Source organism: Hyperoodon ampullatus (genome assembly GCF_949752795.1).
Source record: "Hyperoodon ampullatus genome assembly, chromosome: 13".
Taxonomy (NCBI): Eukaryota; Metazoa; Chordata; class Mammalia; order Artiodactyla; family Ziphiidae; genus Hyperoodon; species Hyperoodon ampullatus.
Genome location: NC_136926.1, coordinates 22,790,029 through 22,806,281, shown reverse-complemented (window position 1 = coordinate 22,806,281; position 16,253 = coordinate 22,790,029). Strand labels below are relative to the sequence as shown.

General features: G+C 44.0%; 1 protein-coding gene across 1 annotated transcript in view; it reads left to right on the top strand.

Annotated features, from left to right (window-relative positions):
• The window catches only part of CHEK2 (checkpoint kinase 2), a gene marked incomplete at its 5' end in the record, with an annotated part of 38,115 nt that extends 23,503 nt beyond the window's left edge, over nt 1–14,612 (top strand). The window contains 8 exons of the mRNA XM_079717416.1: nt 893–954; nt 2,493–2,592; nt 4,266–4,352; nt 5,135–5,298; nt 5,743–5,858; nt 6,882–6,967; nt 13,389–13,469; nt 14,313–14,612. Of these exons, the coding sequence (XP_079573542.1) occupies nt 893–954; nt 2,493–2,592; nt 4,266–4,352; nt 5,135–5,298; nt 5,743–5,858; nt 6,882–6,967; nt 13,389–13,469; nt 14,313–14,402 (786 nt within the window). The 3' untranslated portion in view covers nt 14,403–14,612. The remainder of the gene's footprint in view (nt 1–892; nt 955–2,492; nt 2,593–4,265; nt 4,353–5,134; nt 5,299–5,742; nt 5,859–6,881; nt 6,968–13,388; nt 13,470–14,312) is intronic.
• Nucleotides 14,613–16,253: the final 1,641 nt, after the last annotated feature.

Here is a 16,253-nt window from a genome sequence, read left to right as displayed (position 1 = left end):
GACCAGGGCTTGAATCCATGTCCCCTGCATGAGAAGGTGGATTCTTAACCATTGCGCCACCAGGGAAGCCCTTCCCTTTAATTTAGACATAACCACAATCCTCTTCTCTGCTGGGTGGGAGTGTATGTCCCTAATAGATACTCACCACATCATTTTTCTACCCCGACCACTAGCTTTACTGTCAGTCATTTGTACTATGAAAACAATAGGTGTGTTTTCCAAGTATAAAATCATGCTATTAAATATGCATTTTAAACTGTACAATACTGTTCTCTGTTGTTCTTCAGCAAATGCACCCAGCATTAATCAGAGGTCACAAACTATGAGCCAAAGGTGTGTGTGTGTCTCTCTCTCCTCCACTCCACAGATGTGCTGTAGAGTTCGTATGAAACTGGAATTTCCCTCTTCTCTTGGAAAATGGAGGATCTTGTCACATGGGGTCCCCTGTGGTGCCAGTTGCTTGGAGCTGAATAGCCCTGCTGTCTGGCAGGATGGCTGGGCTCCCCACCTGGCCCGCTCCCTTTATTCATGCTACCTGCTAGGCTCCCAGGTTCCTTAGGTGTCCTTGAGTCCCTGTGCTCGGGGGTCAGTGAGGAGAGGAAGGCTGGGAGGAGACTGGCCTTCCTTCCTTGGCACCAGCCTTGTATACAAAGCGTGGACTGCTCTCTTACCAGCTTGGTGGGGTGGAGAGTTTCTTGTATTTTCTCACTCAGGAGCCAGCTGTGCTGTGTTCTGCCTTCCCCTGTGCGTGGAATTCAGAGTGTCCCAAGGCAGGGGGCCAGAGGCCTGGTCTGGGCCTCCTTGACACCTTGGGTGGATATCCTGAGTTCTGCTCTTGTGGTTTTCCTCTTGGGGAGCTTCTCAATACTTTTCCTCTTTTTTCCCCTTTTAGCCTTGTATCATCAAGATTAAAGACTTTTTTGATGCCGAAGATTATTATATTGTTTTGGAATTGTGAGTAGTAAACTTTTTTTGTTTCCATTTAAACGTTTGTAAGCCACCAAAGAGCCTAATGCTGGCTTGCATTTATCCATCCTGGGGACCCTCAGTGTATGTATGTGGTGGGGGGTTAGTATCAATTCTAAAATCCCTCTAGTGTGTCCAAAGGCATGTGGATCTGAGGCTTGTGTTTGAATCTTACTCTGCTGGTGACTGACTGTCTACCCATGGGTTAGTTTACTTCACCTCTTTGAGTCTCGTATTCCCTGTGTTAAATTGGGGTAATAATGATACCCCCAGGCACAGATGCATAAGGTTCAAATGCTGTGAGGGCTGGAAAGCCCCCAGCAGAGCACCTGGCACACTAGGTGCTTAAACACAGGTGCATATTATTACTCTGAAATAACCGGCCTGGGTGGCCCTTGCTGCTTGGGATCACAGTACCAGGTTGCATGGTGGCACCTGAGTATCTTTCAGGTGCTGGTTTTCTTGCAGGTTTATTTGGTATGATTAAAATAATTTCCTGTCTCATTCCTGGAAGAGACCTGTTTTGATGTTCGTTCTGCATAAATGTGCAGTGTTTCTGGGAGTGGCTGTCATGGCAGACAGACAAGGCTTTACTCCTGAGCGGGAAACAGTGGCTCTGCTGGCTGACCATTAAGATTATAGAGTAAACAGCAGCCCCAGTCATAGCACTAGGAGAGACTGGACGGCCCTTGTACTTAAGGGAATATCTGTTGCTATGAAATAGGAGATTGTTATTTGACTGGATCTAGTTAAAACATTTTAATAATAATAGTAATAGTAATAATAATACAATAACAGTAACTGATACTAATTAAGCACTTAATATGAGCCAAGTCCTGCTCTAAGCACGTCACAGGGATTGACTCATTTAACTTTCCTAACTGTCATCCAGATTACTTACAAGTTATTGGCGAGTTACTATTTTTAGGTCCACTTTACAGAAATGAGAACTGAATTGCAGAGGGATTGAATAATCTTGCCAAGCATCTCCACTGTGCCAGGTGCTTTACCTACATCAGTTATCTCTTAATTTTTACAACAGCCATCAAGGTAGGTGGGATTTTATCCCCATTTTTTGAGGAGGTAGAAACAAGCTCAGAGAGGTTGTGTAACTTGCCCATAGTCCCACAGCTGGGAAGTGGTGGAGCTGGGGTTCAGACCCCAGTTGTCAGATTGTAGCTTCCTGCTTTCTCCTCTACACAAATCTCAGAACCACCTGGGGTGCACAATAAAAATGCAAACTCCTGGGTCCCACCTCTGATCTACTGCATCAGATTTTTAAAAAGCTCCCCAAGCGTCTCCAATTCCCACCGTGCTCTTCCTCCATCTTTCCTTGTTCCTTAGCTTCCAATGGGCACATCTTTGTTGTGGATGAGGCTTATTACCTCACTGCTTTTACAAATGGGAGTCAAGAGTGAATGAACACTTTGCTTGTCTTAATGAGTTTGCTTTGTTTGTGTTATTCTCTTCCCTCCAAGTGAGTTTCCCTCCAGGAATGAACCCCCTGCTTTGCCTGTGTGTTTCAGGATGGAAGGAGGAGAGCTGTTTGATAGGGTGGTGGGAAGTAAGCGCCTGAAAGAAGCTACATGCAAACTCTATTTTTACCAGATGCTCCTGGCTGTGCAGGTAAGAGAAGCCCTTGCTGCTTTTGACAGTGTACTTTCTTTTAAGTGTTATTCTCCCAGTTAGGCAGAAGATGAGGGACCAGGTATAAAAACCCAGAGAACAGAGTGTGTGTGTGGGTTGTTCCATTCTTGGCAAAAACATCCCACCCCTTTGACTCAGATGAGAAAGCTCTTGCTGTGAGGCTTAAGAGAGTAAAAAAAAAAAGGAAGTTAAAGAAATAAAGTCACACATGGCCTCTCTTTAGCTTGGAGGTATTTCTGGAGGGGAAGGGATCTCTACTGCTGCCTGATCCTTGCAGAAATCCCCCTTACCTCTCAAGGGGGTGGCTGGGCAGGTATGCGGACAGATCACACCCCCGTGGCACAGTGCTAGGGGTTTCTTACACATGTAGCATCTTGTTAACTGTGGCAGGCACGCGGGCAGGCACACGCTCTGCCTTCTCTTCAATATTCGGGGCAAGTGTTGGGTGGAGGAACAGCTGATGTCACCCTGCATGCTTCAGAGAACATCACCCTTTCTCAACCCAGATTTGGTTGTGGCGATTCCCTGCCAAGGCCTCTTCCCTTGAGAACCTACTGTGTGCAAGAGACACAGTGATTGGGAGCAGCTCTTGCATTGGGTGAGGATTGAGGGAGATTTTCCAGGGGCTGGTCTACCTGGGTGCCCACCCTGGGGGCTTCACCAGATCCCTTTCCAAGTGGAGGGGTCTTGGAGGATTTTTCCTCTAGGCCAGAGGGATATCCAGAGAAAATTGAAGCCCATAAATACCTAACCACTGCTTTACTCTCTTAATGGTTTTTCCCAACCTTATATTATACCAAGAATATTAAGATGAATTGAGTGCAGATCAGTGGATGTGGGAAACTTTTTTTTCCTAAAGAAATATGACTTAGTATATAAAAAAAATGAATACACAAAGAAATATCACCATTCTATTTCAGTGATAGTTTTCAAAGACTAATCTTTGCATCAAGGAATATGTTAACTCTGGGTGTTCAAACAGATAATCTACACATGTGTACTTTACAGAGTCCCTTTAAAAATATTCTCAGGGATGGAATAACCAAATATACTATTTTGGTGGAATTTTTATAGTTTAAGATGGTCTCATAATATTTTATATCACCGATTTACATTTTTATTATTGAAATTGACATCTGTTTCTGCCAATGTGAAGGGATAGTTATTATCCTGAAGAGTGAAGTAAAGTGTCTGCTGTTATAAGTTGCCTTTTTCATTTTTCTACTTTTTTTTTTTTTTTTTTTGCGGTACGCGGGCCTCTCACTGTTGTGGCCTCTCCCGTTGTGGAGCACAGGCTCCGGACGTGCAGGCTTAGTGGCCATGGCTCACAGGCCTAGCCGCTCTGCGGCATGTGGGATCTTCCTGGACCAGGGCACGAACCTATGTCCCCTGCATCGGCAGGCGGACTCTCAACCACTGCGCCACCAGGGAAGCCCCCATTTTTCTACTTTTTTAAAGTTTCTTGCAAACAAATTTGTAAACACTAATCCATTTATCCAGTGGTTTTCTATGATTTGGGGGAATATGGTTGTGAGTAACATGGCTTACAGTTTCATCCAGCTGTAAAATGTGTGTGTGTGTGTGTATGTGTGTGTGTCTCTACTCACATACTACTCCATATATCTAAGGGTCATGCCTGTCTTTCTATGCAGTACCTTCACGAAAATGGCATTATACATCGGGACTTAAAGCCAGAGAATGTTCTACTCTCATCTCAAAAAGAGGACTGCCTTATAAAGGTAAGAAATGTATGTTCTATATGTGGCCACTCCAGTAGATTTCTGTTCAGAAACTGTTTTTAAATTCATCAAGTAAAAAGTGGGAGCGTAAAAAGGTAGAGAACTTGACCTTCCCACTCTTAGCAATTCTTTCAGAGATCAGGTGTTATTGCTCCAATCCAGATGTAATGAGCATTTATTGAGCTCCATTGTGTATAAGCCACTTTCATCTTCAGAGGGAGGAAGTAGGGGTCTAGATGGGAGAAACACATCCCCTGTCTTCCTCTGTTTAAAACAGTACTTCGCAATCCTGGCTTCATTTTAGAATCCTCTGTTGATTTAAAAAAAAACCAAACAAACCATGACACCAAGGCTATGCCTCAGAATCACTATAGGTGGCACCCAGGTGTAAATATTTTCCCCAGGCTCCTCGGGTATTCCAGTTTGCAGCCAAGGTTGAGAAACTGGGGTCTAAGGAGAACCAGGAATAACTAATTAGAATTCTAGAGTGTCTGTTTAGGGTTATAAGCCTTTTGTAAGGTTACAGAAAACCCAGATCTAAGTTGAGAAAACCTGAACCTTAAAGTTCCTTGGCTCAGGAATTTTCATTTAAGCAAAATTAAATAACTTGCAGAGTTTAAAATTACCTTACCAAAACATCAGTGTGTAGATTCCAGATTAATGGCAGCATGAACCATAGGATAGGAACTGTTCTAATCTGCATGTCTTTTGGGACTGGCAGACTATGTTACTCTTTATTTTATGATGTCATTAAAAGTGATTCCCTTTTGTCCTTACTTTAGATTACTGATTTTGGGCAGTCCAAGATTTTGGGGGAGACCTCTCTGATGAGAACCTTATGTGGTACCCCCACTTACCTGGCTCCTGAGGTTCTTAATTCTTTTGGGACTGCTGGATATAACCGTGCTGTGGACTGCTGGAGTTTAGGAGTTATTCTTTTCATTTGGTAAGAAAAAGTTTTCATCTCTTCAGACTCTGGTTGGAGGTATTTAGGTGAAATCAGAAATGTGTCCAGGTCGAGAGCTTTGTTCAATTTAGGTCACTTTTTTTTTTTTTTTTTTTGCGATACGCGGGCTTCTCACTGTTGTGGCCTCTCCCGTTGTGGAGCACAGGCTCTGGACGTGCAGGCTCAGCGGCCATGGCTCATGGGCCCAGCCACTCCGCGGCATGTGGGATCTTCCCGGACCAGGGCACGAACCCGTGTCCCCTGCATCAGCAGGCAGACTCTCAACCACTGCGCCACCAGGGAAGCCCTAGGTCACTTTTTTTGACCATCGATTTAAAGCAACACCTAATTTTTCATGATGCTGAAAAAGAAATCGATATATCCGTGAATGCCACTGAGAATGCCACTTTATTTCTTTTCCTTTCTCTCTTTACCAATATTAAGCCTTAGTGGGTATCCACCTTTCTCTGAGCATAAGACTCACGTGTCACTGAAGGATCAGATCACCAGTGGAAAATACAACTTCATTCCTGAAGTCTGGGCAGAGGTCTCAGAGAAGGGTATGGATATGAAAGGGTTAAGAATTTGTGGTTTGCTAGAATGTGTGTGTGCCGTGGTGGGAATTTCTTTTCAAATTCTGTGATGTTTTCTCCTGTCAATTCTGTTCTTATTTTCTGTTGTTAGTTTTGCACCTTTTGAGAGGCAAAGGAAATTATTAGGAACTTGGGCTCCAGAGCCAGGCTGAGGTAGGCTCGTGTCCCAGGTCGGCTACTTCCTATCTGTGTGACCTTAGGCAAGTTACTTAACATCTCTGGGTCTCCATTTCGTTTATTTGTAAAAGGGGCACAATGAACCCCTACCTTAAGGGGTTTTGTGAGGGTTAAGTGTAATATGCTCACTGTGCCTGGTATCTATTTAAGTGTGCAAAATAATGGGTAACTTTTTAGTTACAAGGTCTCCTTTGAATTAGTAAGCACAGCAAGAGCTAAATGTAATTTGTATTTTAGAATTTAAAAGGGTAACTTTGTAATTCTCAAAACAAAAAGTAGAAAGCTAAAACAATGTACCACAGATGATTGTGCTAAGTGTCACAGTGTCTAAGAAATAATATTGCAATATACAGCCAGCCTCCACTTGTTGCTGGCTGTCAAGCTTTGTTTCTGCCAAGCCTGGGGTTTCAAGGAGCGAGCTCTCGCTGGCTGAGGAGCTCTCACCATCACTCTGTGGGTCTTGGAGAGAGTTGGCTGAACATCCTGAGTTTTAGAACTGGGGGAAGTTCAGCTTTAATTAGTTTGAACTTGAGTCCAGCAAGGAGAGTAGGGACGGAGAGCTAAGAGGTTGTGATGTCTGAGCAGGGAGTGTTGGGGAGCATCATGGTCATTCCTGGTGTTCTAGAGCACGTGGACAAATACAGAATGGGGAGGATTAGGGGGCCCTGCCTACCATGCCTACTGATCACAAGGACCTCAGCCCCTCTCTCCTCTTTCTGGATGTTGGCCTGTGATTCTGGCACACTCTAATTTTGTTGATTTAATGCCTTTATCCTTCTCACTGTGATTTGCCAAATTATCTTACTGCTTTAGCTCTGGACCTCGTCAAGAAGTTGTTGATAGTGGATCCAAAGGCACGTTTTACGACAGAAGAAGCTTTAAGACACCCGTGGCTTCAGGTGTGTATGGGGCAGTGCCTGCCAGCCTAAAATACCCGGGCAGCCCTGAACTGTGCCTGAGAGATGGGGAAGAGGATGAAAACATATGTTTGCTTTGTTGGGTCTGTTTAATGCAATTTTTAAAGACAGGTTTAGGTGTGTGGGTATGTGTATGTTTGTCTATGGGTCTGAGTGTGGGTGTGTCTCATGTTTGAGTGCAACCTTTACAACTTGACTTGGATAGACAAGCTCACTTTATGGCCTGTCCTGGTTCCACTTGGCTTCCCTGAGTCTGCGGTTCAGTTGTGTTCCATTGTGTTCCTTTGAGAGATTGTTCTAGCTCCAAACTTCCACCCTAGCTATGTCCTTCTCTTCCCTCAAACACCGTACCCCAGATGGGTGGGATGGGCTGCGTTCCAGCCATCTTCAACCTTAGATCAGGGAAGCAGGGGTGGGAGGAGGGGAGCAGCCTCGTTGGGGGAGAATTTGGCTATTTCTTAAGCCCAAGTGATCGGGCATGACGGGTCCCCCTTCTCGTTCATGGTGAGTAAGCATGCCGTTAGCAGATTGTCACCTGTGCCTTTCAAGTCTGCATTTCCTCTGCTGGGGGTTGTGGCTGCCATTAGATTATGTACTGATCTCATTCGAGCTGCCAGGGTTGGAAGTCCTTAGTGGCTTTGGTGGGCTAGCCTTTGGTTTTAGAATTCACTACGGCCTCGGGCAGGCTTTTTGATGGATGCCAGGTCTTCTGTTAAGTGGAGTTCCTTTTAGCATAGCCATACGCCTTTCTGTTAACTTTCATTTGGTCTCTGTTTCCTGTGGGGATGGGGGACTTAACCAGGTTGCTTGAGCTGGAGGCTCACATACTGTGGGAATTTCTAGTCCAGGAACTCCTTGGGTTATCTAGTCTCAGCACTGTGCTTCTGGGGCTCTGGGAAGAGTGTCCTCGTTCTTTCTCTCTTCCAACCCTCCACACCGAACAGTTCTGCTCAGGCCAGCTCAGGTTGAGAACAAGAAATCCTTACAAGAAACAAAAAGTAGATATATGTGTTTGGGATGTTGCCCTGGAAACAGCAGTCCCTCCAGGAAAAAATCTGTCAGATGATTTAGCACTTAATAGACCACACAGATTTGAAATTGCAGGACCCTGGAGAAAAGGAATTTGGAAATAAAGGGTGCCTTTGCATGTGGGGACTTAATTTTGATGAAAAAGAAAAACATTCCTCTTGGCTCTTTTCATGTGCCTTAATAGGGAAACTCTTGGGGGACAGATATGGAGGTAGAGGAGCTGTGTTAGTCTTGAGGAAAACAGAGCTTGCCAGTTAGGCCTGGGAACAGGGTTTACATCTGCCCAAAATGTACAAACAGGCATAGCCTATTTTTCTTGTACTTTTTGTCTCAAAATTGTTAACAACTAAGGAAAAGGTGAAATTCAACCCTGCCACAGGGGTCTCACTTGAATACTCTTTTGTCCACATTTTATTTTTGCAGCAGAAGGTGGAGTGAACATTCAGTGAGGACGAGGATGCCAAGTGCCCACGTAAATCACCTGCTGGTGACAGTTTAGGTTTCATTTTGGGAAAATTCAGTGTTTTTGAGGAAACTAAATGGTTTTATGGGTCTGGCACTGGACTGTTTGGAATGTGAGTTCTGATCTCTTTTTTGTTATTAACAGTGTCCAATTTTGGGAGCATCCCTTATATCCACCTTTGACCTCACGTTCACCTCTTTTTTTTTTTTTTAATTAATTAATTAATTAATTTTTGGCTGCGTTGAGTCTTTGTTGCTGTGCATGGGTTTTCTCTAGCCGCGGCGCGAGGGGGCTACTCTTCGTTGCAGTGCGAGGGCTTCTCATTGCGGTGGCTTCTCTTGTTGTGGAGCACGGGCTCTAGGCACGTGGGCTTCAGTAGTTGTGGCATGCGGGCTCTAGAGTGCAGGCTTAGTAGCTGTGGTGCCCGGGCTTGGTTGCTCCGCAGCATGTGGGATCTTCCTGGACAAGGGCATGCATCCATGTCCCCTGCACTGGCAGGCAGATTCCTAATCACTCCGCCACCACGGAAGTCCATGTTTACTTCTTGAAATAGAGGATTTTTTCCTGCTTAACTTGGAGACATATTACAATGTCATATTTTTGAATAGATTGTAGACATCTCAAAGGAAGGGTATTTACAGATACACATTCTATCTGTGGTATGTAATGATCTCCTTTTTCATATTACTGCTTACCGATGACTCTTTTTATTTTCATTTTTGGCCATGCCATGGCTTGTGGGAACTTAGTTCTCCAACCAGGGACTGAATCTGGGCCCCAGCAGTGAAAGCACCGAGTCCTAACCACTTGACTGCCAGGGAATTCCCAACTGATGACTTGTTTTAAATACAGGCTTAAATAGGCTTGTGATCATTTCTGTTTGGCTGTATGGTTTCATCTCTTCATGCATTCATTCATGCTTTCAGAGGACAGGTAAGGAGCTCATGTGTCAAGCACTGTTAGGCACTGTGGATACACAGTCTAGGTGGCGGCCAACCCTGACTACAGAGCAGTGAGATACATGTGGTAATAGGGGTAGGCACAGAGTATGGAGGATCCCCAGGATAAGGACTGCCCACAGGGCTTCTGGTACCCGCAAGTTCACACGGTGTGGAGACTGTCTAAGGGCAGGGTGGCCTGGGGATGACATAGCAGTATTACTTTGCTCAGACTGCCATAACAGAGTACCATTGACTGGGTGGTTTAAACAATAGAAATTTATTTTCTCACAATTCTGGAGGCTGGAAGTCCAATTTCAAAGTGCCAGCAGGTTTGGTTTCTCCTGAGGCCTCTTTCATTGCCCTGCAGGTGGCTGCCTTCTCTCTGTGTCTTCACTTGGTCTTTTCTCTGTGTGCTCACATCCCTGGTGTCTTCTTCTTTTCTCCTGAGGACATCAGCCATAATGGATTAGGGCCCCACCCTAAGAGCCCAATTTAAACAAAAAATTTATTATATTTAAGTATGGTTGATTTACAGTGTTGTGTTGGGCTTCCCTGGTGGCACAGTGGTTAAGAATCCACCTGCCAATGCAGGGGACACGGGTTCGAGCCCTGGTCCGGGAAGATCCCACATGCCATGGAGCAGCTAAGCCTGTGCACCACAGCTACTGAGCCTGCGCTCTAGAGCCTGTGAGCCACAACTACTGAGCCCGCGAGCCACAACTACTGAGCCCGTGAGCCACAACTGCTGAAGCCCGTGTGCCTAGAGCCCGTGCTCCGTCAGAAGCCACCGCAATGAGAAGCTCACCCTCCACAACAAAGAGTAGCTCCCGCTCGCTGCAACTAGAGAAAGCCCGTGCACAGCAACAAAGACCCAATGCAGCCAAAAGTAAATAAATAAATAAATAAATTTATATGTTAAAAATTGTGTTAATTTCTGCTGTACAGCAAAGTGATTCAGTTATATATATGTATACATTCTTTTCCATATTATTTTCCATTATGGTTTATTACAGGATATTGAATATGGTTCCCTGTGCTATATGGTAGGACCTTGTTGTTTATCTATTCTCCATATAATAGTTTGCATCTGCTTATCCCAAATTCCCAGTCCATCCCTCTCCCACCCCTACTCCCCCTTGGCAACCACGAGTCTGTTCTTCATGTCTGTGAGTCTGTTTCTGTTTCATAGATAAGTTCATTTGTGTTATATTTTAGATTCCACATATAAGTGATATCATACTAAATCTCTAGGTCCATCCATGTTGCTGCAAATGGCATTATTTCATTCTTTTTTATGGCTGAGTAGTATTCCATTGTACATATGCACCACATCTTTATCCATTCATCTGTCGATGGACATTTAGGTTGTTTGGCTATTGTAAATAGTGCTGCTATGAATATACGGGTGCATATATCTTTTTGAATTATAGTTTTGTCCAGATATATGCCCAGGAGTGGGATTGCTGGATCATATGGCAACTATTTTTAGTTTTTTGAGGAGCCTGCTTACTGTTTTTCCATAGTGGCTGCACCAATTTACATTCCTACCAACAGTGTAGGAGGGTTCCCTTTTCTCCAAATCCTCTCCATCATTTTTAATTTGTAGACTTTTTAACAATGGCCATTTTGACCAGTGTGAAGTGGTACCTCATTGTAATTTTGATTTGCATCTCTCTAATAATTAGCGATGTTGAGCATCTTTTCATGTGCCTCTTGGCCATCTGTATGTCTTCTTTGGAGAAATGTCTATTTAGGTCTTCTGCCCATTTTTTGATTTTTTTTGTTATTGAGCTGTATGAGCTGTTTATGTATTTTGGAAATTAAGCCCTTGTTGCTCGAATCATTTGCAAATATTTTCTCCCAGTCTGTAGGTTGTCCTTTGGTTTTGTTTGTGGTTTCCTTTGCTGTACAAAAGCTTGTAAGTTTGATAAGGTCCCATTTGTTTATTTTTGCTTTTATTTCTATTGCCTTGGGAGGCTGACCTAAGAAAACAATGGTACGATTTATGTCAGAGAATATTTTGCCTATATTCTCTTCTAGGAGTTTTATGGTGTCATGTCTTATATTTAAGCTAAGAGCCTCATTTTAACTTAATTATCTGTTTGAAGGCCCTGTCTTCCAAATATAGTCACAATTCTGGGGGTTGGGCTTCAACATATAAATGGGGTCCGGGGGGGCACAATTCAGTCATAACTCACACAGTTCAGCCATGACAATCACAATTCAGTTGCCACAGCAACGGGGGAATAGCATTTTCAACATTGATTGGGTCCCTCTGATATGGAGGCCCCTGTGCTTACTACAGTGCCTGGTATCTAAGGGTCCTCAACTGTTCACTGAGTGAATGAGGAAGGTGGGTGGCAGGGAGACACAGAGGGCATTTCTGGCGGAGGCTGTAAGCAGGTGTAGGAGGAAATAAGGGATGGACCTTTGAGAGTGGCCTTGCTGAGAAGTGAGATCCTAGAAGACAGTGTGGAGTGGAATCCAGATGAACTTCGCACTTGGGCAGTGGGGAGCTACACTGAATGATGCAATAAACAGAGTGATGGAAGCAGGTGATTCTAGCTACTAGATGTAGAACAGGTGAATTCATCCTTGAGCACTAATTTTTCTATATCCATCAAATTGCTGAATATTGAAGGCCTTCACTCCTAGGTCCTTTCTCTGCACCCACCGTGGTGCACTTGGTGTAGTGGGAGGAGTGGAGCGGGGGTTGGATGGAAAAGTACATGGGGGTTTGGAAGTGGGCTGCTCTGGGTCTGTATTCTGCACATGCTACTTGTGAGTGGCTGAGCTCAGCTTTCAGCTGGCCCCAAAGCCCACAGTCCTAGTCATGGGTGTTTCACCTTTCTGAAGGTAGGGAGGGCTGTCACCTCTCAGGGCTCCCAGATGCAGAAGTGGGCCCTGCAGAAGTGATTATCCATGGAGGTGGGCAGGAGTTTTCGGTGTACCCTGCCCCACCCCTCATTTCCCTCTCCAGCAGCAATAAACACCTGTTCACTTTTTTTTCTCATTAGCTCTGGGATATTGTGGGCTTGAAGTCCTTCTGGCAACTTGTGCAGTGCTTGCTGGGTGAATTTTCCTAGGGTGCAGGGTTGCTTTGTTAGGGCGGCCCTGGTAACTGGTCTCATTGTTGGCAGTGGGAGGGGGGACCTCCTGGAAAGATCTGGGGAGCAGCATGGAGCCAACCCCAGCCTCTGACCTCCTGATCGCCATCTCTCAGGATCTGGGATGCTGGCTCTGAAAGATTGACTACTAAGGTCTATGGTTCTCTCTGACCCACCCGGAGCTCTTTTTTTTTTTTTTTTTTTTTGCAAAATAAAATTTATTTGCTAATGAAATTAAAATATAGTGAAAACCAAGAAAATGCTCTTTCAGAAGATTTTATCATATTTCCGCTATATTCTACTGATAATAATTACTTCTATTTTTATTATTTGTATATCACCTTTCGGTTTACAAAGTCTTTAATAATTCTCTCCTACCTTAACACTAGTCAAAACACTTGAAACCATTTGAAATAGTTTGATGGGGCTTTGTGACATAGTGTAATGCATTTTCTACCACAGATTTTCAAGGATCATATAATGAAAATAAACTTATATGACAGGTTTGGATAAGCAACTATTTCTTTGCTCCCTTGTTTTCACAGATGAAATTATGTAATTCCATAAGTATATTTTAGTCAACCAATCCTTTTGTTACCTAGTTACATAATGGAAAGGTGACAGTTGCTCATTATGTTGTAGTCAGTCTGCTAGTAGTAGACATTCACCCAGAGCTCTTAAGTGTATGGGTTTGGTTCAGCCAGTGTTGACTGAGCACCGACTGCTGATTAGACTTTTCCCTTTTCTCCACATTCATCCCCATCTTAGCCTACTTCCCTGTTTCCAGGGGCATCCTAGCACTGCCTTTCAGGAGCTTTCTTTCCCTCATTCACAGCCTACTTATGTTTTTCATTTCTTCACAGGATGAGGACATGAAGAGAAAATTTAAGAATTTGCTTTCTGAAGAAGAAAAGTCGATGACTCTGCCCCAGGTTCCCGCCCAGGTATTCTGGATCTTGGTCATTAAATGTAGGCTAAGTTTAAAGAGCCAATGAGTGGAGGATAAGGAATTTGAATAGTCTCTTTAGCAGTGATTGCTTAACATTTTTTTGGTAAGGAATAATGTAGTAGATACTTTGTTTCAGCTTGATCTGCTCTGGCACCTTTAGAAGATTTAATAATGAAGAGTATGTTTAATGCATTAGAGAAGCACAGCTAGGGGTTATCATTCAGGAAGTCTCCTGTAAGGCAAGATTGGAAGACTTATTAGAGGCTCAGATTTAAATTTGTTTGAAAAATTTTAAATTTGTTTGAAAAATTTTAAATTTGGGGGAGTGGTTGATGATTTCTGATTATAATCTTATTCCTCTAAAGTTCTTTGTAGGTATCAGTTAATATCTGTTCATTCCTGTCCTGCCTTCTTTCGGTAACACTCCTCTTCCTACTGCTCCCTTGCAATTTTATAAATGGGGAAACAAAGACACAAAAAAGATTGTCTTCTCACAAAAGAGCAAGACTTGAGGCTCCTGGGAGAGGTATTGTGGTCCCTTTACATTTCCTAATTTAGAAGACAACCAAGAGGAGCCTGGTTATGCTGCTTACTTTGAATAGACATCATTGAGTGGTTGGAAGCCCCAAGGGAGAGAAATGTCAGTCCGATCAGGGTGTCTGAGTTTGGGAGGGGTGTGGTGGGGATTCAGAGTCAATGAGGACAACCAGTATTCTTGGTCCTAGAAGTTTCACCTGAAAGGCTCCAAGTTTACTGGAAGTATATAGGGAAACTTTGATAAATTGTAACCAAGCTGGAGGTTTTCTTTGAACATTTCTCCCTTTTCCTTTACTTTCAGCCTTCTACAAGTCGAAAGCGGCTTCTTGAAGGGGAAGCAGAGGATGCCGACCCCAAAAAGCGCCTGGCTGTGTGTGCTGCTGTCTCATGAACACCAGTTGACCATGAAAGAAATGTACTTTCTTGAACCCTGCTGCCATGTTCTTTAAATCTGTTTTGCATAGCTTGTATTTTCATTATGGGAACAGTTGCTTTTCCATAATCATTGATACACAGTTCAAAATGTAATGGAACCTGGGCTTTGTGATTTTGCTTGTTGGTCAGCTCTTAATTACACGCCTTTAGTGTGTGCATATTTGAAGTTGTGTGCCTTTCGTCTGATGCCTCTACCTTGGCTGTAACCAGGCAGGTTTCTTGGGATGTATCCCTGGGTGAGCTTCATACAAATTCTAAAGTTGCAGGGGTTGGGGCACAGTGAGTCAGGGTGGGGTTTGTCGAGACTGGCCAGAGTCCTTACAAGATGGTCGGTACCTTGGTGCATCTACTATTGGCCAGTTTTATTTTTTTTTAACTTTAATTTTTTAAAATTTTATTTTTCATTTTAATTTTTTTGGCTATGCGGCTTTCGGGATCTTAGTTCCCTGACCAGGGATCGAACCCGTATCCCCTGCAGTGGAAGTGTGGAGTCCTAACCACTGGACTGCCAGGGAATTCCCCCATGGGCCAGTTTTAGAGTCCCATTCTCACCCTCATCATCTCTGAAATCACAGAGCCAGGTAAGTTGTGAAATTCAAAAATTTCCTGATTTTAGGAAGAGGATCAGGCACATCAACTGTGTTTATATGTAATACCCCACTAAATCCTATAACCAAACACTTTAATATTTCTGCAGCAAATATTCACAGTAAGAGGAATAGAGAAAACTGTAAATAGCTTCATGTCACTTCAGGTCCATCTTTTCTGCCACGAGAGTTATGGAGGACTCTCCAGTTTCAGAGCTGTTTGGATTTTGGAAATGTAACTAAGGCATGTGGGCATGTCATGTTGACCCAATGATGACCAAGGAGGCCCTGTGTAAAGCGCCTCCCTAGGTTGGTCTTGTCTAGTGATTCTATGGGCTAGGTCCTCTGATCACCTTTATGTTATAGGTGAGGAACCCAGGCTGAAGGAGTAAGGTGACTTACCCAGTGTCACACAGCTAGGAAGTGGCAGAGCTGGGACCCAACCCAGGGCTTTCTGACTCAAATTCATGTTCCTCATCTCCTCCATCCCTTATTCATTCAGACTCAGGGATGTTGACTCACACTGACAAAACTCACATGAGACTGATTTCTAAATCTTGAATGCCAGTATGTTCAATCATGATGAATGGGTACAACGCCATGATCTGTGGAAGCTGGGACATCTTGATGACAAGGAACAGAGGCCCATTCAAATTACTTCATGGAAAAGGGGATCTGTTTCAGCCTTACAGAGGGCTGGGCCTGGGAGCCATCAGGAGACCAGGCAGTTCTAATGGCTGGCTCTTGTCTCTTTCTGACCCACTGATTTTGCTTCTTTTGTAACTTTGGCTGACTGATGCTAGGCCATATTGTAGCTTGCTGACTATGCCATGAGTTGAGTGTCTTGGTTCAGATGCCACTGGTGAGCCAGCCAGGGGAGGGTGAGGGGCACACAGCTGTTGCCCCAGGCAATGAGGGTGGTGGTTGGCAATGGAAATTAGAAGGGTGTGCAAGCATTCTGAGGCTTGGCTGGCCTGTTGCTGAGGGCTAGATGGGGATTTAGGTGGTTTGCCTATTTAAAGGAATGAGGCTGAGATTGCCAAGTTAGATGGATTTTAGCTCATTTGAATATTTAATGTGAAGGCTGTGGTTTCTTAGGGCATCTTTCCCTCTTGGGGTAGTCAGGGAGCCCTTCTCTGTTTCCAGAGCACTTTGTATTAGCTCTTTGATTATACCTACCATGGTAGGATGAATAATGGCCTCCAAAGATGTTCTTATCC